The sequence below is a fragment of the Cherax quadricarinatus genome, chromosome 33, assembly GCF_038502225.1.
Source record: "Cherax quadricarinatus isolate ZL_2023a chromosome 33, ASM3850222v1, whole genome shotgun sequence".
In the NCBI taxonomy this organism is placed as follows: Eukaryota; Metazoa; Arthropoda; class Malacostraca; order Decapoda; family Parastacidae; genus Cherax; species Cherax quadricarinatus.
Window position 1 is genome coordinate 23,274,445 of NC_091324.1, and position 24,746 is coordinate 23,299,190.

The window sequence follows — 24,746 nt, forward strand, 5'->3', positions numbered from 1 at the left end:
GTGTCGTGTATATTGTGAACAGCGAAGGGCCCAACACTGACCCCTGTGGAACACCGCTTGTAATGCATTCCCACCTGCATTCTACCTGATGATGGCTACTGAACAGTGGATCAATTAAGCCAGAGTATTCGTGGCATGGTAACGATGATAATACATTCTCGACTAGTATCTGGCATTGTAGTATTGATTGACTATGTACTGTGCTGTGGTTAGATGTGACTATGGGAACTTTGAACCTTGTTCAGGAACTGTTTCAGGACAATTTTTACTGTTGTCTCTACAATACTGTACCTCTGTTTTTGTTGGCTCTTCTGGGTTGCATGAGGGGGTAAAAGTACTATGCAAATATTAGGAACTCCAGTCCTCTCATAGTCTTATCCTGGGCAAACTGCAAATGTTGAGTAAGAGGTATCAGTGCAATTCAGTGTATCAGGTAATAAAAACTTCTAGTTTTCCATTTCTTGTCATTCCATTTAATCTTGCCTCTAGTTCTTCAAGCTATTTAAAAAGAGAGCTGCATCATTTTATATATTTTTGTCTTTCAGAACAAATTGGAGCAATATCGTGTTGACCTTCGAGCTGGTAAAGAACTAAATGAGGATCAGCAACAAGCTGTAGGAAACTATGATTGTGTCCTGGCAAACCTTGAATTGATAAGAGAATTGAATCAACAATTTGCAAGTATCCAAACAGAACACAGTAAAATGTTGAAAAGGCAGATGAAAAAGGAACAGATAGAAAGACAGCAAGAGGAAATTAACAAAGTGAAGGAGATACTTAAAATCCAGGTACTGTATGTTCATTAATTTGATTTCTTAGCTATATATTTTTAATTTGTACTAAGCAGTTGTTTTTAATTGGTTTTTAATTTTCCCTGTTAACCCTTTCAGGGTTTCTGACGTACTAGTACGGCTTATGCACCAGGGTTTTTGACGTACTAGTACGCTAAATTCTAGCGCCCTCAAATCTGGTGAGAGAAAGCTGGTAGGCCTACATATGAAAGAATGGGTCTATGTGGTCAGTGTGCACAGTATAAAATAAATCGGGCAGCACAGTGTGTAATGAGAAAAAAAAACTTGACAGTGTTTTTGCTTTAAAACAGCGACTTTGCACTGTATTTTCGTGTGGTATTTATGATGGTATTCTAGTTTTTCTGGTCTCGTTTTATAGAATGGAAGACATATTACAGAAATTGAGAAGATTTTGATTGGTTTTACAATGAACAGTACCTTGAAATTGAGCTCAAAGTAGCATAACTTCGATTTTTGCTGAAGTTCAAAAGTAAACAAATCATGCTGCGCGTCCAATTCACGTCAACTGGTGAGTCTAATATTCTTTCACAAGTGCTCCGATATTATTTATACCATTTCTAAACTAATGCAGTAGTCTGCATAAAAGTAAATCTTCTATTTTTTGTGAGAATAAAAATTCAAAGTGGAAAGCATAAGAATGTAAGAGGGGCATGGGGATGTGACTAATGAACAGAGGAAATGTTATTTTAGTGCCAGGAATGTCTTTCTTGTTTATTCTGGACCCTATTTGGAAATTGGCATCTTTTGAAATTTGTGTAAAATTGGCAAAATTGCTAAATTCTGACCACTTTATTGGATAGTTGAAATTGGTAAATGGGTGGTTTCTTGTACTCATTCAATAGAAACAATGGAGTTCTAGTGAAATAGTTATGATTTTTGTTGGCTAGTACACTGGAATTGGAGGAAAATAGGGCTCAAAGTGGGCAAAATCGCCGATGCGTAAACATCGTCGAGATCGCTAACTTCGTGAGAGCATAATTCTGTAAGTTTTCCATCAAATTTCATACTTTTGGTGTCATTATGAACGGGGAAAGATTTTCTATCTTTTCATAAGAAATAATTTTTTTCTTCTTTTTTGAAAATTTGTCGACCCTGAGAAAAAAGTTTGGGAGAGGGCCTGTCGACCCTGAAAGGGTTAAGAGGAATAAATAAATTTTGCTCCAGTTTTACATTTTAGCTCATTTGTTGAAATAAGGGGTATTATCAAGTATAAATTTTTTCCTTTGAAGTAGATTTTGGGTTGATGCACTAATAGAAATAGGGCTATTATGTTAATGGTATACAAAATCAAGTAGATAAAAGTCATGTGCAAGACTTTGTACCTATATTGTGTAGGCATTATGCCATCTAGTGGTTTTTATCAATCCAATACTGAGAATAATTACTGATGATGGAAAATATGTAATAGCAATAATTTGAAGTAATCAGTCCCTCATCCTTGGTGAAGATAATGTAAATTCCTTACAGCAACATTTCGGAATTGTGGTACAGAGAACACTTACCTAACCTACTTCCTCTAGTGGACTCTTGCCCAAACTACTACATCTCTCTGGTATGTCTCTCCATCTTCAGACATCTACTTTTGACTCAAGGCTGAAAGACTGAATACTATTAAGGCTGAGGGACTGATCGCCTCAGTCTACTTACTGTCTTCCACTGTCTCCAGTAATTTTATTTTATTATTATTTATTATCGCACTGGCCGATTCCCACCAAGGCAGGGTGGCCCGAAAAAGAAAAACTTTCACCATCATTCACTCCATCACTCTCTTTCCAGAAGGGTGCTTTACACTACAGTTTTTAAACTGCAACATTAACACCCCTCCTTCAGAGTGCAGGCACTGTACTTCCCATCTCCAGGACTCAAGTCCGGCCTGCCGGTTTCCCTGAACCCCTTCATAAATGTTACTTTGCTCACACTCCAACAGCATGTCAAGTAATAAAAACCATTTGTCTCCATTCACTCCTATCAAACACGCTCACGCATACCTGCTGGAAGTCCAAGCCCCTCGCACACAAAACCTCCTTTACCCCCTCCCTCCAACCTTTCCTAGGCCGACCCCTACCCCGCCTTCCTTCCACTACAGACTGATACACTCTTGAAGTCACTCTGTTTTGCTCCATTCTCTCTACATGTCCGAACCACCTCAACAACCCTTCCTCAGCCCTCTGGACAACAGTTTTGGTAATCCCGCACCTCCTCCTAACTTCCAAACTACGAATTCTCTGCATTATATTTACACCACACATTGCCCTCAGACATGACATCTCCACTGCCTCCAGCCTTCTCCTCGCTGCAACATTCATCACCCATGCTTCACACCCATATAAGAGCGTTGGTAAAACTATACTCTCATACATTCCCCTCTTTGCCTCCAAGGACAAAGTTCTTTGTCTCCACAGACTCCTAAGTGCACCATTCACCCTTTTCCCCTCATCAATTCTATGATTCACCTCATCTTTCATAGACCCATCCACTGACACGTCCACTCCCAAATATCTGAATACATTCACCTCCTCCATACTCTCTTCCTCCAATCTGATATCCATTCTTTCATCACCTAATCTTTTTGTTATCCTCATAACCTTACTCTTTCCTGTATTCACTTTTAATTTTCTTCTTTTGCACACCCTACCAAATTCATCCACCAATCTCTGCAACTTCTCTTCAGAATCTCCCAAGAGCACAGTGTCATCAGCAAAGAGCAACTGTGACAACTCCCACTTTGTGTGATTCTTTATCTTTTAACTCCATGCCTCTTGCCAAGACCCTCGCATTTACTTCTCTTACAACCCCATCTATAAATACAGTGGACCCCCGGTTAACGATTTTAATCCGTGCAAGAGGGGTAATTGTTATGCGAAATAATCGCTATGTGAATGAATTTTCCCCATAAGAAATAATGGAAATCAAATTAATCCGTGCAAGACACCCAAAAGTATGAAAAAAAAAATTTTACCACATGAAATATACATTTTCCCACACACAAAGAGAAGGATACATGCACAATAGTAGAGTAGTACATGCACAGTATATATTGTGCATGTACTAGTCTACTAAATGAAGAATAAATGACACTTACCTTTATTGAAGATGCAGCAATGACTGATGAGACACTGTGTCCTGGGAGTGCCTTTTCCTCCTGAGTACTGTAGGTCCTGTTTGGCATTTTCTTCCAGAACAGGCCTTATCACACTGTGTATGCCACTACGATTCTTAAATCTCTCAAACCAACCTTTGCTGGCTTTAAATTCACCAATATGAGCACTAGTTCCAGGCATTTTTCCCTGTTCACCTGGGTGTTAGTCGACTTGTGTGGGTTGCATCCTGGGAGACAAGATTAAGGACCCCAATGGAAATAAGTTAGACAGTCTTCGATGACACTGACTTTTTTGGGTTATCCTGGGTGGCAAATCCTCTGGGGTTAATTGTTTCTTGGTATTCTCAATAAGCCACACCAACAACAGTGCTACAGCAGCAGCAGCAGCTGACAGTGCAGCAGCAGCAGCAGCTGTACCACCAATAGTAGCGATGGTTGATTGGGGTTTATTATACAACCTGGCCAGCTCGGAGACATGCACTCCACTTTCATACTTATCAATGATCTTTTTCTTCATCTCTATTGTAATTCTCACCCTTATTGCTGTAGGGTTGGCACTAGAAGCTTTCTTGGGGCCCATGGTCACTTATTTTCCAGAAAAAGCACCGAAAACACTGTAATAATACGAAATATTCCGATTGTATGCTTGGATGTTACCGCGGAGGCTGGCTGGTAAACAATGCCACCGGACTGAACATGTGAGCGTGGCTCAGGCCGCGTCTCGGACGAAAATCGGTAAGCGGGTTTTTAAGCGGTATGTGAGGCAAAATTTTTGCGATTAAAGTAAGCGGTATGCGAAATAATCGCTATGTGATGCCATCGTTATGCGGGGGTCCACTGTATATTAAACAACCACGGTGACATCACACATCCTTGTCTAAGGCCTACTTTTACTGGGAAATAATTTCCCTCTTTCCTACATACTCTAACTTGAACCTCACTATCCTTGTAAAAACTCTTCACTGCTTTCAGTAACCTACCTCCTACACCATACACCTGCAACATCTGCCACATTGCCCCCTTATCCACCCTGTCATAAGCCTTTTCCAAATCCATAAATGCCACAAAGACCTCTTTAGCCTTATCTAAATACTGTTCACTTATATGTTTCACTGTAAACACCTGGTCCACACACCCCCTACCTTTCCTAAAGCCTCCTTGTTCATCTGCTATCCTATTCTCCGTCTTACTCTTAATTCTTTCAATAATAACTCTACCATACACTTACCAGGTATACTCAACAGACTACTACTACTTTCAACGTACCAGCCGTATCCCACCGAGGCGGGGTGGCCCAAAAGAAAAAATTAAAGTTTCTCCTTTTAAATTTAGTAATATATACTGGAGAAGGGGTTACTAGCCCCTTGCTCCCGGCATTTTAGTCGCCTCTTACGACACGCATGGCTTACAAAGGAAGAATTCTGTTCCACTTCCCCATGGAGATAAGAGTAAATAAACAAGAACAAGAATTAGAAAGAAAATAGAAGAAAACCCAGAGGGGTGTGTATATATATGTATATGCTTGTACACGTATGTGTAGTGTGACCTAAGTGTAACAAGAAGTAGCAAGACGTACCTGTAATCTTGCATATTTATGAGACAGACAAAAGACACCAGCAATCCTACCATCATGTAAAACAATTACAGGCTTTCGTTTTACACTCACTTGGCAGGACGGTATACCTCCCTGGGTGGTTGCTGTCTACCAACCTACTACCTACAACTCAACAGACTTTTTTTTTTTTTTTTTTTTTTTCTTCAACAAGTCGGCCGTCTCCCACCGAGGCAGGGTGACCCAAAAAAGAAAGAAAATCCCCAAAAAGAAAATACTTTCATCATCATTCAACACTTTCACCACACTCACACATTATCACTGTTTTTGTAGAGGTGCTCAGAATACAACAGTTTAGAAGCATATACGTATAAAGATACACAACATATCCCTCCAAACTGCCAATATCCCAAACCCCTCCTTTAAAGTGCAGGCATTGTACTTCCCATTTCCAGGACTCAAGTCCGACTATATGAAAATAACCGGTTTCCCTGAATCCCTTCACTAAATATTACCCTGCTCACACTCCAACAGATCGTCAGGTCCCAAGTAACATTCGTCTCCATTCACTCCTATCTAACACGCTCATGCACGCTTGCTGGAAGTCCAAGCCCCTTGCCCACAAAACCTCCTTTACCCCCTCTTTCCAACCCTTTCGAGGACGACCCCTACCCCTCCTTCCTTCCCCTATAGATTTATATGCTTTCCATGTCATTCTCCTTTGATCCAGTCTCTCTAAATAACCAAACCACCTCAACAACCCCTCTTCAGCCCTCTTGACTAATGCTTTTATTAACTCCACACCTTCTCCTAATTTCCACACTCCGAATTTTCTGCATAATATTTACACCACACATTGCCCTTAGACAGGACATCTCCACTGCCTCCAACCGTCTCCTCGCTGCTGCATTTACCACCCAAGCTTCACATCCATATAAGAGTGTTGGTACTACTATACTTTCATACATTCCCTTCTTTGCCTCCATAGATAACGTTTTTTGACTCCACATATACCTCAACGCACCACTCACCTTTTTTCCCTCATCAATTCTATGATTAACCTCGTCCTTCATAAATCCATCCGCCGACACGTCAACTCCCAAGTATCTGAAAACATCCACTTCTTCCATACTACTCCTCCCCAATTTGATATCCAATTTTTCTTTATCTAAATAATTTGATACCCTCATCACCTTACTCTTTTCTATGTTCACTTTCAACTTTCTACCTTTACACACATTCTCAAACTCATCCACTAACCTTTGCAGTTTTTCTTTAGAATCTCCCATAAGCACAGTATCATCAGCAAAAAGTAACTGTGTCAATTCCCATTTTGAATTTGATTCCCCAAAATTTAATCCCACCCCTCTCCCGAACACCCTAGCATTTACTTCCTTTACAACCCCATCTATAAATATATTAAACAACCATGGTGACATTACACACTCCTGTCTAAGACCTACTTTTACTGGGAAGTAGTCTCCCTCTCTTCTACACACCCTAACATGAGCCTCACTATCCTCATAAAAACTCATTACAGCATTTAGTAACTTACCACCTATTCCATATACTTGCAATATCTGCCACATTGCTCCTCTATCCACTCTATCATATGCCTTTTCTAAATCCATAAATGCAATAAAAACTTCCCTACCTTTATCTAAATACTGTTCACATATATGCTTCAATGTAAACACTTGATCTACACATCCCCTACCCACTCTGAAGCCTCCCTGCTCATCCGCAATCCTACATTCTGTCTTACCTCTAATTCTTTCAATTATAACCCTACCGTATACTTTTCCTGGTATACTCAGTAAACTTATTCCTCTATAATTTTTACAATCTCTTTTGTCCCCTTTCCCTTTATATAAAGGGACTATACATGCTCTCCGCCAATCCCTAGGTACCTTCCCCTCTTTCATACATTTATTAAACAAAAGTACCAACCACTCCAACACTATATCCCCCCCTGCTTTTAACATTTCTGTCATGATCCCATCAGTTCCAGCTGCTTTACCCCCTTTCATTCTACGTAATGCCTCGCGTACCTCCACCACACTTACATTCTGCTCTTCTTCACTCCTAAAAGATGGTATACCTCCCTGGCCAGTGCATGAAATTACCGCCTCCCTTTCTTCCTCAACATTTAAAAGTTCCTCAAAATATTCTCGCCATCTACCTAATACCTCCCTCTCCCCATCTACTAACTCCCCTACTCTGTTTTTAACTGACAAATCCATACTTTCCCTAGGCTTTCTTAACTTGTTTAACTCCAAAATTTTTTCTTATTTTCATTAAAATTTCTTGACAGTGCCTCTCCCACTCTATCATCTGCTCTCCTTTTGCACACTCTCACCACTCTCTTCACCTTTCTTTTACTCTCCATATGCTCTGCTCTTCTTATAACACTTCTGCTTTGTAAAAACCTCTCATAAGCTACCTTTTTCTCTTTTATCACACCCTTTACTTCATCATTCCACCAATCACTCCTCTTTCCTCCTGCCCCCACCCTCCTATAACAAACTTCTGCCTCACATTCTAATACTGCATTTTTAAAACTATTCCAACCCTCTTCAACCTCCCCACTACTCATCTTTGCACTAGCCCACCTTTCTGCCAATAGTCGCTTATATCTCGCCCGAACTTCCTCCTCCCTTAGTTTATACACTTTCACCTCCCTCTTACTTGTTGTTGCCACCTTCCTCTTTTCCCATCTACCTCTTACTCTAACTGTAGCTACAACTAAATAATGATCCGATATATCAGTTATCCGATATATCAGTGTGATAATAATATCAGTTGCCCCTCTATAAACATGTACATCCTGGAGCCTACCCATCAACCTTTTATCCACCAATACATAATCTAACAGACTACTTTCATTACATGCTACATCATACCTTGTATATTTATTTATCCTCTTTTTCATAAAATATATATTACTTATTACCAAATTTCTTTCTACACATAGCTCAATTAAAGGCTCCCCATTTACATTTACCCCTGGCACCCCAAATTTACCTACTACTCCCTCCATAACATTTTTACCCACTTTAGCATTGAAATCCCCAACCACCATTACTCTCACACTTGATTCAAAACTCCCCACGCATTCACTCAACATTTCCCAGAATCTCTCTCTCTCTGCTCTACACTTCTCTCTTCTCCAGGTGCATACACGCTTACTATAACCCACTTTTCACATCCAATCTTTATTTTACTCCACATAATCCTTGAATTTATACATTTGTAGTCCCTCTTTTCCTGCCATAGCTTATCCTTCAACATTATTGCTACTCCTTCTTTAGCCCTATTTGAAACCCCTGACCTAATCCCATTTATTCCTCTCCATTGAAACTCTCCCACCCCCTTCAGCTTTGTTTCGCTTAAAGCCAGGACATCCAGTTTCTTTTCATTCATAACATCCACAATCATCTCAACAGACTTCTCCTCCTATAATTTTTGCACTCTCTTTTGTCCCCTTTGCCTTTATACAAAGGAACTATGCATGCTCTCTGCCAATCCCTAGGTACCTTACCCTCTTCCATACATTTATTAAATAATTGCACCAACCACTCTAAAACTATATCCCCACCTGCTTTTAACATTTCTATCTTTATCCCATCAATCCCGGCTGCCTTACCCCCTTTCATTTTACCTACTGCCTCACGAACTCCCCCCACACTCACAACTGGCTTTTCCTCACTCCTACAAGATGTTAGTCCTCCTTGCCCTATACACGAAATCATAGCTTCCCTATCTTCATCAACATTTAACAATTCCTCAAAATATTCCCTCCATCTTCCCAATACCTCTAACTCTCCATTTAATAACTCTCCTCTCCTATTTTTAACTGACAAATCCATTTGTTTTCTAGGCTTCCTTAACTACTTAATCTCACTCCAAAGCTTTTTCTTATTTTCAACAAAATTTGTTGATAACATCTCACCCACTCTCTCATTTGCTCTCTTTTTACATTGCTTCACCACTCTCTTAACCTCTCTCTTTTTCTCCATATACTCTTCCCTCCTTGCATCACGTCTACTTTGTAAAAACTTCTCATATGCTAACTTTTTCTCCCTTACTACTCTCTCTACATCATCATTCCACCAATCGCTCATCTTCCCTCCCGCACCCACTTTCCTGTAACCACAAACTTCTGCTGAACACTCTAACACTACATTTTTAACCCTTTGAGGGTTTTCGTCGTACTAGTACGTCTTACGCGTAGGGGTTTTTGACATACTAGTACGCATAAATTCTAGCGGCCTCAAATCTAGTGGGAGAAAGCTGGTAGGCCTTCATATGAAAGAATGGGTCTATGTGGTCAGTGTGCACAGTCTAAAAAAAATCCTGCAGCACACAGTGCATAATGAGAAAAAAAAAACTTTGACCATTTTTTTGGAATAAATCAGCGACTTTGCAGTGTATTTTCGTATGGTATTTATTGTTGTATTCTAGTTTTCTTGGTCTCATTTTATAGAATGGAAGACATATTACAGAAATTGAGATGATTTTGGCTGGTTTTACAATGAAAGGTGCCTTGAAATTGAGCTCAAAGTAGCAGAAATGTTCGATTTTTACCAAACTTCAAAAGTAAACAAATCGTGCCAAGCGTGCAATACACGTCAACTGGTGAGTCTAATATTCTTTCACAAGTGCACCAATAATATTTATACCATTTTTTACACTAATGCAGTAGTCTGCATAACAGTAAATCTTATATTTTTTGTGAGAATAAAAATTCAAAATGGAAAGCAAAAGAATATAAGAGGGGCCTTGAGACGTGACTAATGACTAGAGGAAATGTCATTTTAGTGCCAGGAATGTCTTTCTTGTTTATTCTGGACCCTATTCGGAAATTGGCATCTTTTGAAATTTGTGTGAAATTGGCAAAATTGCTAAATTCTGACCACTGTACTGGATAGTTGAATTTCATAAATGGGTGGTTTTTTCACCCATTCGATAGAAAAAATGGAGTTCTAGCGAAATATTTACGTTTTTTGTCGACTAGTACAGCGAAATTGGCCAAAAATGGGGCTCAAAGTGGGCAAAATCGCCGATGCGTAAACATCGCCGAGACCGCTAACTTTGCGAGAGCATAATTCCGTAAGTTTTCTATCAAATTTCAAACTTTTGGTGTCTTTATGATCGGGAAAAGATTCTCTATCTTTTCATAAGAGAAAATAATTTTTTTTTTTTTTTAAATTTGGCCGACCCTGAGAACGAGTTTCGGAGAGGGCCTGTCGACCCTCAAAGGGTTAAACTTACCCCATACCTCTTCGACCCCATTGCCTATGCTCTCATTAGCCCATCTATCCTCCAATAGCTGCTTATATCTTGCCCTAACTGCCTCCTCTTTTAGTTTATAAACCTTCACCTCTCTCTTCCCTGATGCTTCTATTCTCCTTGTATCCCATCTACCTTTTACTCTCACTGTAGCTACAACTAGAAAATGATCTGATATATCTGTGGCCCCTCTATGAACATGTACATCCTGAAGTCTACTCAACAGTCTTTTATCTACCAATACATAATCCAACAAACTACTGTCATTTCACCCTACATCATATCTTGTATACTTATTTATCCTCTTTTTCTTAAAATATTTATATTTATTATCACACCGGCCGATTCCCACCAAGGCAGGGTGGCCCGAAAAAGAAAAACTTTCACCATCATTCACTCCATCACTGTCTTGCCAGAAGGGTGCTTTACACTACAGTTTTTAAACTGCAACATTAACACCCCTCCTTCAGAGTGCAGGCACTGTACTTCCCATCTCCAGGACTCAAGTCCGGCCTGCCGGTTTCCCTGAATCCCTTCATAAATGTTACTTTGCTCACACTCCAACAGCACGTCAAGTATTAAAAACCATTTGTCTCCATTCACTCCTATCAAACACGCTCACGCATGCCTGCTGGAAGTCCAAGCCCCTCGCACACAAAACCTCCTTTACCCCCTCCCTCCAACCCTTCCTAGGCCGACCCCTACCCCGCCTTCCTTCCACTACAGACTGATACACTCTTGAAGTCATTCTGTTTCGCTCCATTCTCTCTACATGTCCGAACCACCTCAACAACCCTTCCTCAGCCCTCTGGACAACAGTTTTGGTAATCCCGCACCTCCTCCTAACTTCCAAACTACGAATTCTCTGCATTATATTCACAGCACACATTGCCCTCAGACATGACATCTCCACTGCCTCCAGCCTCCTCCTCGCTGCAACATTCATCACCCACGCTTCACACCCATATAAGAGCGTTGGTAAAACTATACTCTCATACATTCCCCTCTTTGCCTCCAAGGACAAAGTTCTTTGTCTCCACAGACTCCTAAGTGCACCACTCACTCTTTTTCCCTCATCAATTCTATGATTCACCTCATCTTTCATAGACCCATCCGCTGACACGTCCACTCCCAAATATCTGAATACGTTCACCTCCTCCATACTCTCTCCCTCCAATCTGATATTCAATCTTTCATCACCTAATCTTTTTGTTATCCTCATAACCTTACTCTTTCCTGTATTCACCTTTAATTTTCTTCTTTTGCACACCCTACCAAATTCATCCACCAATCTCTGCAACTTCTCTTCAGAATCTCCCAAGAGCACAGTGTCATCGGCAAAGAGCAGCTGTGACAACTCCCACTTTGTGTGTGATTCTTTATCTTTTAACTCCACGCCTCTTGCCAAGACCCTCGCATTTACTTCTCTTACAACCCCATCTATAAATATATTAAACAACCACGGTGACATCACACATCCTTGTCTAAGGCCTACTTTTACTGGGAAAAAATTTCCCTCTTTCCTACATACTCTAACTTGAGCCTCACTATCCTCGTAAAAACTCTTCACTGCTTTCAGTAACCTACCTCCTACACCATACACTTGCAACATCTGCCACATTGCCCCCCTATCCACCCTGTCATACGCCTTTTCCAAATCCATAAATGCCACAAAGACCTCTTTAGCCTTATCTAAATACTGTTCACTTATATGTTTCACTGTAAACACCTGGTCCACACACCCCCTACCTTTCCTAAAGCCTCCTTGTTCATCTGCTATCCTATTCTCCGTCTTACTCTTAATTCTTTCAATTATAACTCTACCATACACTTTACCAGGTACACTCAACAGACTTATCCCCCTATAATTTTTGCACTCTCTTTTATCCCCTTTGCCTTTATACAAAGGAACTATGCATGCTCTCTGCCAATCCCTAGGTACCTTACCCTCTTCCATACATTTATTAAATAATTGCACCAACCACTCCAAAACTATATCCCCACCTGCTTTTAACATTTCTATCTTTATCCCATCAATCCCGGCTGCCTTACCCCCTTTCATTTTACCTACTGCCTCACGAACTTCCCCCACACTCACAACTGGCTCTTCCTCACTCCTACAAGATGTTATTCCTCCTTGCCCTATACACGAAATCACAGCTTCCCTATCTTCATCAACATTTAACAATTCCTCAAAATATTCCTTCCATCTTCCCAATACCTCTACCTCTCCATTTAATAACTCTCCTCTCCTATTTTTAACTGACAAATCCATTTGTTCTCTAGGCTTTCTTAACTTGTTAATCTCACTCCAAAACTTTTTCTTATTTTCAACAAAATTTGTTGATAACATCTCACCCACTCTCTCATTTGCTCTCTTTTTACATTGCTTCACCACTCTCTTAACTTCTCTCTTTTTCTCCATATACTCTTCCCTCCTTGCATCACTTCTACTTTGTAAAAACTTCTCATATGCTAACTTTTTCTCCCTTACTACTCTCTTTACATCATCATTCCACCAATCGCTCCTCTTCCCTCCTGCACCCACTTTCCTGTAACCACAAACTTCTGCTGAACACTCTAACACTACATTTTTAAACCTACCCCATACCTCTTCGACCCCATTGCCTATGCTCTCATTAGCCCATCTATCCTCCAATAGCTGTTTATATCTTACCCTAACTGCCTCCTCTTTTAGTTTATAAACCTTCACCTCTCTCTTCCCTGATGCTTCTATTCTCCTTGTATCCCATCTACCTTTTACTCTCAGTGTAGCTACAACTAGAAAGTGATCTGATATATCTGTGGCCCCTCTATAAACATGTACATCCTGAAGTCTACTCAACAGTCTTTTATCTACCAATACATAATCCAACAAACTACTGTCATTTCGCCCTACATCATATCGTGTATACTTATTTATCCTCTTTTTCTTAAAATATGTATTACCTATAACTAAACCCCTTTCTATACAAAGTTCAATCAAAGGGCTCCCATTATCATTTACACCTGGCACCCCAAACTTACCTACCACACCCTCTCTAAAAGTTTCTCCTACTTTAGCATTCAAGTCCCCTACCACAATTACTCTCTCACTTGGTTCAAAGGCTCCTATACATTCACTTAACATCTCCCAAAATCTCTCTCTCTCCTCTGCATTCCTCTCTTCTCCAGGTGCATACACGCTTATTATGACCCACTTCTCGCATCCAACCTTTACTTTAATCCACATAATTCTTGAATTTACACATTCATATTCTCTTTTCTCCTTCCATAACTGATCATTTAACATTACTGCTACCCCTTCCTTTGCTCTAACTCTCTCAGATACTCCAGATTTAATCCCATTTATTTCCCCCCACTGAAACTCTCCTACCCCCTTCAGCTTTGTTTCGCTTAGGGCCAGGACATCCAACTTCTTTTCATTCATAACATCAGCAATCATCTGTTTCTTGTCATCCGCACTACATCCACGCACATTTAAGCAACCCAGTTTTATAAAGTTTTTCTTCTTAAAATATGTATTACCTATAACTAAACCCCTTTCTATACAAAGTTCAATCAAAGGGCTCCCATTATCATTTACACCTGGCACCCCAAACTTAACTACCTCACCCTCTCTAAAAGTTTCTCCTACTTTAGCATTCAGGTCCCCTACCACAATTACTCTCTCACTTGGTTCAAAGGCTCCTTCCTATACATTCATTTAACATCTCCCAAAATCTCTCTCTCCTCTACATTCCTCTCTTCTCCAGGTGCATACACGCTTATTATGACCCACTTTTCGCATCCAGCCTTTACTTTAATCCACATAATTCTTGAATTTACACATTCATATTCTCTTTTCTCCTTCCATAACTGATCCTTCAACATTACTGCTACCCTGATTACCTTATTCTCCTCCTGTTCTTCAAGATTCTCCTTTGTATGGACTGATGAAGCCACTGTGTGGCAAAACGTTTCCTCAATAAAGATACCCAAGAGTTGCACATGTGTCTAATTTATCAACATGTCGGTTCTCTGAACCATTCATCTACAAACCTGTCAGACTCTGCAACTTCTTGGGATCTTAATACTTGGGAATTCCTCGCTTGCCTAATTCTTGGGCACGACCTATTTCAACATTGAACAAATATTACACCACCTATGACTGCTGCACCTCCTGCCAACGGTTTATAAGCTCCTTCTCAGCACGTATGCCGTATTCTATTCAAGATTGATGGACTGACCACATCGACTCAAGGTTGAGGGACTGATTACCTCATTCTCCTCCTGTTCTTCAAGATTCTCCTTTGTATGGACTGATGAAGCCACTGTGTGGCAAAACGTTTCCTCAATAAAGATACCCAAGAGTTGCACATGTGTCTAATTTATCAACATGTCGGTTCTCTGAACCATTCATCTACATTACTGCTACCCCTTCCTTTGCTCTAACTCTCTCAGATACTCCAGATTTAATCCCATTTATTTTCCCCCACCGAAACTCCCCTACCCCCCTTCAGCTTTGTTTCGCTTAGGGCCAGGACATCCAACTTCTTTTCATTCATAACATCAGCAATCATCTGTTTCTTGTCATCCGCACTACATCCACGCACATTCAAGCATCCCAGTTTTATAAAGCTTTTCTTCTCTTTTTTAGTAAATGTCTACAGGAGAAGGGGTTACTAGCCCATTGCTCCCGGCATTTTAGTCGCCTCATACGACACGCATGGCTTACGGAGGAAAGATTCTTTTCCACTTCCCCATTGACAATAGAAGAAATAAAGAAGAACAAGAGCTATTTAGAAAAAGGAGAAAAACCTAGATGTATGTATATATATATGCATGTGCGTGTCTGTGAAGTGTGACCAAAGTGTAAGTAGGAGTAGCAAGATATCCCTGTTATCTAGCATGTTTATGAGACAGAAAAAGAAACCAGCAATCCTACCATCATGCAAAACAGTTACAGGTTTCTGTTTCACAGTCATCTGGCAGGACGGTAGTACTTCCCTGGGTGGTTGCTGTCTACCAACCTACTACCAGTAATTATTCTCTGTATTAGATTGATAAAGCCAGTGGTTGGCAAAAGAAACTCAATAAAGATAACCAAGTACTGGAGATAGTTCTCTTGGTTATTCTGGTAATTATAGAGCCTAGATAAGATGATTATTTTGTTTGGATTGTTACCCTGTAATAATCCAATCTGTGTCATTAGGGGAACTTTTATTTCCATGGGGTCTTTTAATCTTTTTACCTCCAGGATGGGGGAGACGACAGTTGACAAACACCCAGGTACAGTGGTCCCTTGTTTATCGTTGTTAATCTGTTCCTGGAAGTGCGACGATTATTGAAATAGATGATTTTCAAATAAATTTTCCCTATAAGAAATAATGTAAATACAATTAATCCATTCCTGACACCCAGAAGTATTAAAACAAAAACTTTTTTACATGAAATATAGATGTAGTACATAAACAATACAATGGGACATGATGAATGAAACATTAACAGCATAACACTTACCTTTATTGGCGATTCTTCTGAGTGTATGGAAGACTGGAGGAGGAGAGAGATTGGATTAGTTACTGTTTGGAAAGGGAATCCTCTTCCATCAACACCTCAGGTACCAAGTCCTTTTCTGGGGTTACTTCTCTTCTCTGTTTCTTAATGCCACTAGGACCAGCTTGAGAGTCACTGGAGTCCTGTCTCGCAAAAAAAAGTGTCCAGAGAGCTCTATTTCTGGTGTCTCCTTAAAACTTCCCTAAAATGGGCGTCAGCCTGTCTTTCATAGGCATGTGTCCTGGCAGTCCCTTTTCCTCCTGAGTAATGTAGGTCCTCTTTGGCATTTTCTTCCAAAAGAGGCCTGTTTCATCACAATTGAACACTTTGTTCAGGTTTCAGTCCTTCAGCCTCTATGTACTCCTTGAATTCACTTACAAATTTTGTAGCTGCAATTTTGTCCGAACTGGCAGCCTCACTATGCCTTATCACACTGTATGCCACTACGCTTCTTAAATCTCTCAAACCAACCTTTGCTGGCCTTAAATTCACAGTTATCAGTACTCGTTGCAGGCAAATTCTTTACCATATCGTCATGCAACTGCCTAGCCTTTCCACAAGTAATCGACGTCATAATAGTATCTCCTGCTAATTGTTTCTCTTTTATCCACACCAATAATAACTTCTGAACATCTTCGAGTACAGGTGATCTCATTTTTGTCAGCATCTTTTACCCCCTTTGCAACAACAGCTCCCTCGATTTCCTTTTTCTTGGCCACGATGGAAGATATGGTTGTACGGGATTTGTTATACATCCTGGCCAGTTCGGCCACATGTATGCCACTTTCATATTGTTCAATGATGTTTTTCTTAAATTCAATCATATTTCTTACCTTCTTTACCAAAGGTTTGGCACTAGGAGCTTTGGAGCCATGGTAGCTTATTTAGCACTTACAAGCACTAAAATGAATGGAATATTATGAAATATTTCGTATGAACAAGTGAGGGGACCGTCGCTCACTGGTAAACAATGGCACACTGGCTAGGAAGGGAGGTCGGGGCAGCTCAGAGCTGTGAGTACGTATCCAGGACGAACGACGATTAGCGAGTCAACCGACCATTTGCGAGCCAATGTTTGGACGAAAATAACGCGAGGATTTCCGAAAAGGACGACTATCGAGCCAGGCGATTATCGAGGGACCACTGTACTTGCGTACTCCTAGGTTAACAGATATCAGTTGCGAGGAAACATACCCAAATTTTCACCCATGCCAGAGAATGATCTCAGGTCTCTCATTGTGTGAGTTGAAGACATTGTCAACAGAGCCATGAGCACCCTAGTGGAGCTACTGGAAATAAAATGGTTATAGTGACAGAAAATATGTATAGTGCAGTTGATCCATCAAGTTAGTAGGGATTAGGACCCTAGAGGTCCCTGTGAATCCAGAATCTTGTGAATATCAGTAAGTTAGTATAATCAGTTTCATTTCTCCCCACAGAAAATCTACCCCCTTTTGCCTCGTTTCACTTAGAGCTAGGATATTCAACTTCTTTTCATTTGTATCATTCACAGTCATATCTTTCTTAACTGTACTACAAATATTGATTTTTTTTTTTTCCAGGATGTTCTGCAGCAAATGGGTCAAGAAGAAATACGTGCAGATTTCTTGGCAGGGACCAATGGTGCAGTACAAATGCCAGCTGAAAATCTTGATAGTCTTGATATATTGTACAAACTGGTCACTCCTACAAAAGCTGAGGGTCAGACAACGCAGGAATTCCAGGTATGTTTGTCATTATACAATAATTATGGTTGTTCTTCTATTTGGTTATACAGTGGACCCCCGCATAACGATCAGCTCCCAACTCGACCAATTATGTAAGTGTATTTTTGTAAGTGCTTTTGTAGGTGTATTTTTGGGGGTCTGAAAGGGACTAATCTAATTCACAATATCTCTTATGGGAACAAATTCGGTCTATAACGGCACCCAAACAGACTTCTGGATTGAAATAATATCGTTATCCGGGGGTCCACTGTATCTTGTTTACAGATGGTCTGTGGATTTCATGAGGCCTTGTTTGCACTGATGTGAATCTTACAAAAATTATGCTTGTCCTTAGACAAGAAAGCTTATTATGATTGAACCATTTAGGTAGACTCTCTAATAAGAAAAATTATTTGCTGACACCCTCCCCCCTCCCAATGAGTGTTAAGTAATTTAATTGAAAACTTAATTTTTTTTAATTCTTAATAATAAAAAAATGATAAATCTACAGTTCTTACCTGTCTACCAAAAAAATGTGAAACTCTGGGATACCTAGAAAAAAAAAATTGTGGGGGAAGATTTAAAAAAAAATTCTTTTAGAGTGAAATTATATTTTTCTGAATTGAATGACAAAAAGGTGTGGAATCTGATAAAAACTTAAAATTTTATGGTGTGCCAAAGTTGACGAAAAATGATTACTTATTGATGACAAGGGCATAAATGCGCCAGTGATACTTGCATTTTTCACTTTATTTATGCTCCACTTGGAATATAGGGCATAATTTTTTTTTTTCAACAAGTCGGCCGTCTCCCACCGAGGTAGGGTGACCCAAAAAAAGAAAGAAAATCCCCAAAAAGAAAATACTTCCATCATCATTCAACACTTTCACCTCACTCACACATAATCACTGTTTTTGCAGAGGTGTTCAGAATACAACAGTTTAGAAACATATATGTATAAAGATACACAGCATATCCCTCCAAACTGCCAGTATCCCAAACATCCCCTTTAAAGTGCAGGCATTGTACTTCCCATTTCCAGGACTCAAGTCCAGCTATATAAAAATAATCAGTTTCCCTGAATCCCTTCACCAAATATTACCCTGCTCACACTCCAACAGCTCGTCAGGTCCCAAATACCATTCGTCTCCATTCACTCCTATCTAACACGCTCATGCACGCTTGATGGAAATCCAAGCCCCTCCCCCACAAAACCTCCTTTACTCCCTCCCTCCAACCTTTTTGAGGACGACCCCTACCCCACCTTCCTTCTACAGATTTATACGCTCTCCATGTCATTCTACTTTGATAAATTCTCTCTAAATAACCAAACCACCTCAACAACTCCTCTTCAGCCCTCTTGACTAATACTTTTATTAACTCCACACCTTCTCCTAATTTCTACACTCAGAATTTTCTGCATAATATTCACACCACACATTGGTCTTAAACAGGACATCACTGCCTTCAACCGCCTATTCGCTGCAGCATTTACAACCCAAGCTTCACACCCATATAAGAGTGTTGGTACTGCTATACTTTCATACATTCCCTTCTTTGCCTCCATAGATAACGTGTTTTGTCTCCACGTATACCTCAACGCACCACTTGCCTTTTTTCCTTCATCACTTCTATGATTAACCTCATCCTTCATAAATCCATCCATCACATTCATCCAGAATATTGCTCAGTGCTGACGGCCCCGTTCAGGGTAGGAGAAATATCGGAGCTGGAACAAATACAGAGATTGTTTACGGCTCACATTGAGCCAGTAAAGCACCTAAACTACTGGGAACGTCTGCAAGTCTTGAACATGTACTCATTGGAGTGGAGGAGAGAGAGGTACATGGTAATATGTAGCTGGAAGGTACTCAAGGGCTTGGTCCCAAATATGCAAACTGCCATAACATACTGGAGCGAGAGATATGGGAGGAAGTGTAAAATAAACCCAGTGAGGAGCAGGGGTGCGGTGGGGACAATAAGGGAACACTGTATCAACATCCGGGGTCCCAGACTTTTCAACATCTTACCAGAAGATATCAGAAACACTGCTGGAACAAGTGTTGAAGCCTTCAAGAGGAAACTAGACAAGTATCTTCACCAGGTGCCAGATCAACCAGGCTGTGATGGATATGTGGGGCAGCGGGCCTCCAGCAGCAACAGCTTGGTTGACCAGGTGAGCACCAGATGAGCCTGGCCCATGGCTGGGCTCAGAGAGTAGATATACTCTCGGAATTCTTCAAAGGTATATCAAAGGTAAAGGTAGTGACACGTCAACTCCCAAATATCTGAAAACATTCACTTCTTCCATACTACTCCTCCCCAATTTGATATCCAATTTTTCTTTATCTAAATCATTTGATACCCTCATCACCTTACTCTTTTCTATGTTCACTTTCAACTTTCTACCTTTACACACACACTCCCAAACTTGTCCACTAACCTTTGCAATTTTTCTTTAGAATCTCCCATAAGCACAGTATCAGCAAAAAGTAACCGTGTCAATTCCCATTTTGTATTTGATGCCCCATAATTTAATCCCACACCTCTCCTGAACACCCTAGCATTTATTTTTATTTATTATCACACCGGCCGATTCCCACCAAGGCAGGGTGGCCCGAAAAAGAAAAACTTTCACCATCATTCACTCCATCACTGTCTTGCCAGAAGGGTGCTTTACACTACAGTTTTTAAACTGCAACATTAACACCCCTCCTTCAGAGTGCAGGCACTGTACTTCCCATCTCCAGGACTCGAGTCCGGCCTGCCGGTTTCCCTGAATCCCTTCATAAATGTTACTTTGCTCACACTCCAACAGCACGTCAAGTATTAAAAACCATTTGTCTCCATTCACTCCTATCAAACACGCTCACGCATGCCTGCTGGAAGTCCAAGCCCCTCGCACACAAAACCTCCTTTACCCCCTCCCTCCAACCCTTCCTAGGCCGACCCCTACCCCGCCTTCCTTCCACTACAGACTGATACACTCTTGAAGTCATTCTGTTTCGCTCCATTCTCTCTACATGTCCGAACCACCTCAACAACCCTTCCTCAGCCCTCTGGACAACAGTTTTGGTAATCCCGCACCTCCTCCTAACTTCCAAACTACGAATTCTCTGCATTATATTCACACCACACATTGCCCTCAGACATGACATCTCCACTGCCTCCAGCCTTCTCCTCGCTTCAACATTCATCACCCACGCTTCACACCCATATAAGAGCGTTGGTAAAACTATACTCTCATACATTCCCCTCTTTGCCTCCAAGGACAAAGTTCTTTGTCTCCACAGACTCCTAAGTGCACCACTCACTCTTTTTCCCTCATCAATTCTATGATTCACCTCATCTTTCATAGACCCATCCGCTGACACGTCCACTCCCAAATATCTGAATACGTTCACCTCCTCCATACTCTCTCCCTCCAATCTGATATTCAATCTTTCATCACCTAATCTTTTTGTTATCCTCATAACCTTACTCTTTCCTGTATTCACCTTTAATTTTCTTCTTTTGCACACCCTACCAAATTCATCCACCAATCTCTGCAACTTCTCTTCAGAATCTCCCAAGAGCACAGTGTCATCAGCAAAGAGCAGCTGTGACAACTCCCACTTTGTGTGTGATTCTTTATCTTTTAACTCCACGCCTCTTGCCAAGACCCTCGCATTTACTTCTCTTACAACCCCATCTATAAATATATTAAACAACCACGGTGACATCACACATCCTTGTCTAAGGCCTACTTTTACTGGGAAAAAATTTCCCTCTTTCCTACATACTCTAACTTGAGCCTCACTATCCTCGTAAAAACTCTTCACTGCTTTCAGTAACCTACCTCCTACACCATACACTTGCAACATCTGCCACATTGCCCCCCTATCCACCCTGTCATACGCCTTTTCCAAATCCATAAATGCCACAAAGACCTCTTTAGCCTTATCTAAATACTGTTCACTTATATGTTTCACTGTAAACACCTGGTCCACACACCCCCTACCTTTCCTAAAGCCTCCTTGTTCATCTGCTATCCTATTCTCCGTCTTACTCTTAATTCTTTCAATTATAACTCTACCATACACTTTACCAGGTACACTCAACAGACTTATCCCCCTATAATTTTTGCACTCTCTTTTATCCCCTTTGCCTTTATACAAAGGAACTATGCATGCTCTCTGCCAATCCCTAGGTACCTTACCCTCTTCCATACATTTATTAAACAATTGCACCAACCACTCCAAAACTATATCCCCACCTGCTTTTAACATTTCTATCTTTATCCCATCAATCCCGGCTGCCTTACCCCCTTTCATTTTACCTACTGCCTCACGAACTTCCCCCACACTCACAACTGGCTCTTCCTCACTCCTACAAGATGTTATTCCTCCTTGCCCTATACACGAAATCACAGCTTCCCTATCTTCATCAACATTTAACAATTCCTCAAAATATTCCTTCCATCTTCCCAATACCTCTAACTCTCCATTTAATAACTCTCCTCTCCTATTTTTAACTGACAAATCCATTTGTTCTCTAGGCTTTCCTAACTTGTTAATCTCACTCCAAAACTTTTTCTTATTTTCAACAAAATTTGTTGATAACATCTCACCCACTCTCTCATTTGCTCTCTTTTTACATTGCTTCACCACTCTCTTAACCTCTCTCTTTTTCTCCATATACTCTTCCCTCCTTGCATCACTTCTACTTTGTAAAAACTTCTCATATGCTAACTTTTTCTCCCTTACTACTCTCTTTACATCATCATTCCACCAATCGCTCCTCTTCCCTCCTGCACCCACTTTCCTGTAACCACAAACTTCTGCTGAACACTCTAACACTACATTTTTAAACCTACCCCATACCTCTTCGACCCCATTGCCTATGCTCTCATTAGCCCATCTATCCTCCAATAGCTGTTTATATCTTACCCTAACTGCCTCCTCTTTTAGTTTATAAACCTTCACCTCTCTCTTCCCTGATGCTTCTATTCTCCTTGTATCCCATCTACCTTTTACTCTCAGTGTAGCTACAACTAGAAAGTGATCTGATATATCTGTGGCCCCTCTATAAACATGTACATCCTGAAGTCTACTCAACAGTCTTTTATCTACCAATACATAATCCAACAAACTACTGTCATTTCGCCCTACATCATATCGTGTATACTTATTTATCCTCTTTTTCTTAAAATATGTATTACCTATAACTAAACCCCTTTCTATACAAAGTTCAATCAAAGGGCTCCCATTATCATTTACACCTGGCACCCCAAACTTACCTACCACACCCTCTCTAAAAGTTTCTCCTACTTTAGCATTCAAGTCCCCTACCACAATTACTCTCTCACTTGGTTCAAAGGCTCCTATACATTCACTTAACATCTCCCAAAATCTCTCTCTCTCCTCTGCATTCCTCTCTTCTCCAGGTGCATACACGCTTATTATGACCCACTTCTCGCATCCAACCTTTACTTTAATCCACATAATTCTTGAATTTACACATTCATATTCTCTTTTCTCCTTCCATAACTGATCATTTAACATTACTGCTACCCCTTCCTTTGCTCTAACTCTCTCAGATACTCCAGATTTAATCCCATTTATTTCCCCCCACTGAAACTCTCCTACCCCCTTCAGCTTTGTTTCGCTTAGGGCCAGGACATCCAACTTCTTTTCATTCATAACATCAGCAATCATCTGTTTCTTGTCATCCGCACTACATCCACGCACATTTAAGCAACCCAGTTTTATAAAGTTTTTCTTCTTCTCTTTTTTAGTAATTGTATACAGGAGAAGGGGTTACTAGCCCATTGCTCCCGGCATTTTAGTCGCCTCATACGACACGCATGGCTTACGGAGGAAAGATTCTTTTCCACTTCCCCATGGACAATAGAAGAAATAAAAAAGAACAAGAGCTATTTAGAAAAAGGAGAAAAACCTAGATGTATGTATATATATATATGCATGTGCGTGTCTGTGAAGTGTGACCAAAGTGTTAGTAGGAGTAGCAAGATATCCCTGTTATCTTAGCGTGTTTATGAGACAGAAAAAGAAACCAGCAATCCTACCATCATGCAAAACAATTACAGGTTTTTGTTTCACAGTCATCTGGCAGGACGGTAGTACTTCCCTGGGTGGTTGCTGTCTACCAACCTACTACCTATAGCATTTACTTCTTTTACAACTCTGTCTATAAATATATTAAACCACCATGGTGACATTACACATCCTTGTCTAAGACCTACTTTTACCGGGAAGTAGTCTCCCTCTCTTCTGCACACCCTAACCTGAGCTTCACTATCCTCATAAAAACTCTTTACAGCATTTAGTAACTTACCACTTATTCCATATACTTGTAACATCTGCCACATTGCTCCCCTATCCAATCTATCATATGCCTTTTCTAAATCCATAAACGCAATAAAAACTTCCCTACCTTTATCTAAATACTGTTCACATATATGCTTCAATGTAAACACTTGATCTACACATCCCCTACCCACTCTAAAACCTCTTTGGTCCCTTCACTGCCGTCAACATGACTTAAGAAATCGTAATGACACGATTGCAAACAAACCATACCCCCGGCCGGGATTGAACCCGCGATCATAGAGTCTAGAAACTCCAGCCCGTCGCGTTAGCCACTAGACCAGCTAGCCACAATAAGATTCATCCAACTAGGTATATTTTTACACCATAGGAAGGTTAGCACAGGCATCTCTGTGACCACAAATGCAAGTTTTTACA

At 40.5% G+C, this 24,746-nt stretch overlaps 1 protein-coding gene across 2 annotated transcripts in view; it reads left to right on the forward strand.

Annotated features, from left to right (window-relative positions):
* Capr (caprin family member) overlaps nt 1-24,746 on the forward strand; it is a 48,422-nt gene that overhangs the window by 10,441 nt on the left and 13,235 nt on the right. For both annotated transcript variants that reach the window (XM_070090917.1, XM_070090918.1), the window contains exons 2-3: nt 546-788; nt 17,857-18,018. In XM_070090917.1, the coding sequence (XP_069947018.1) occupies nt 546-788; nt 17,857-18,018 (405 nt within the window). The remainder of the gene's footprint in view (nt 1-545; nt 789-17,856; nt 18,019-24,746) is intronic.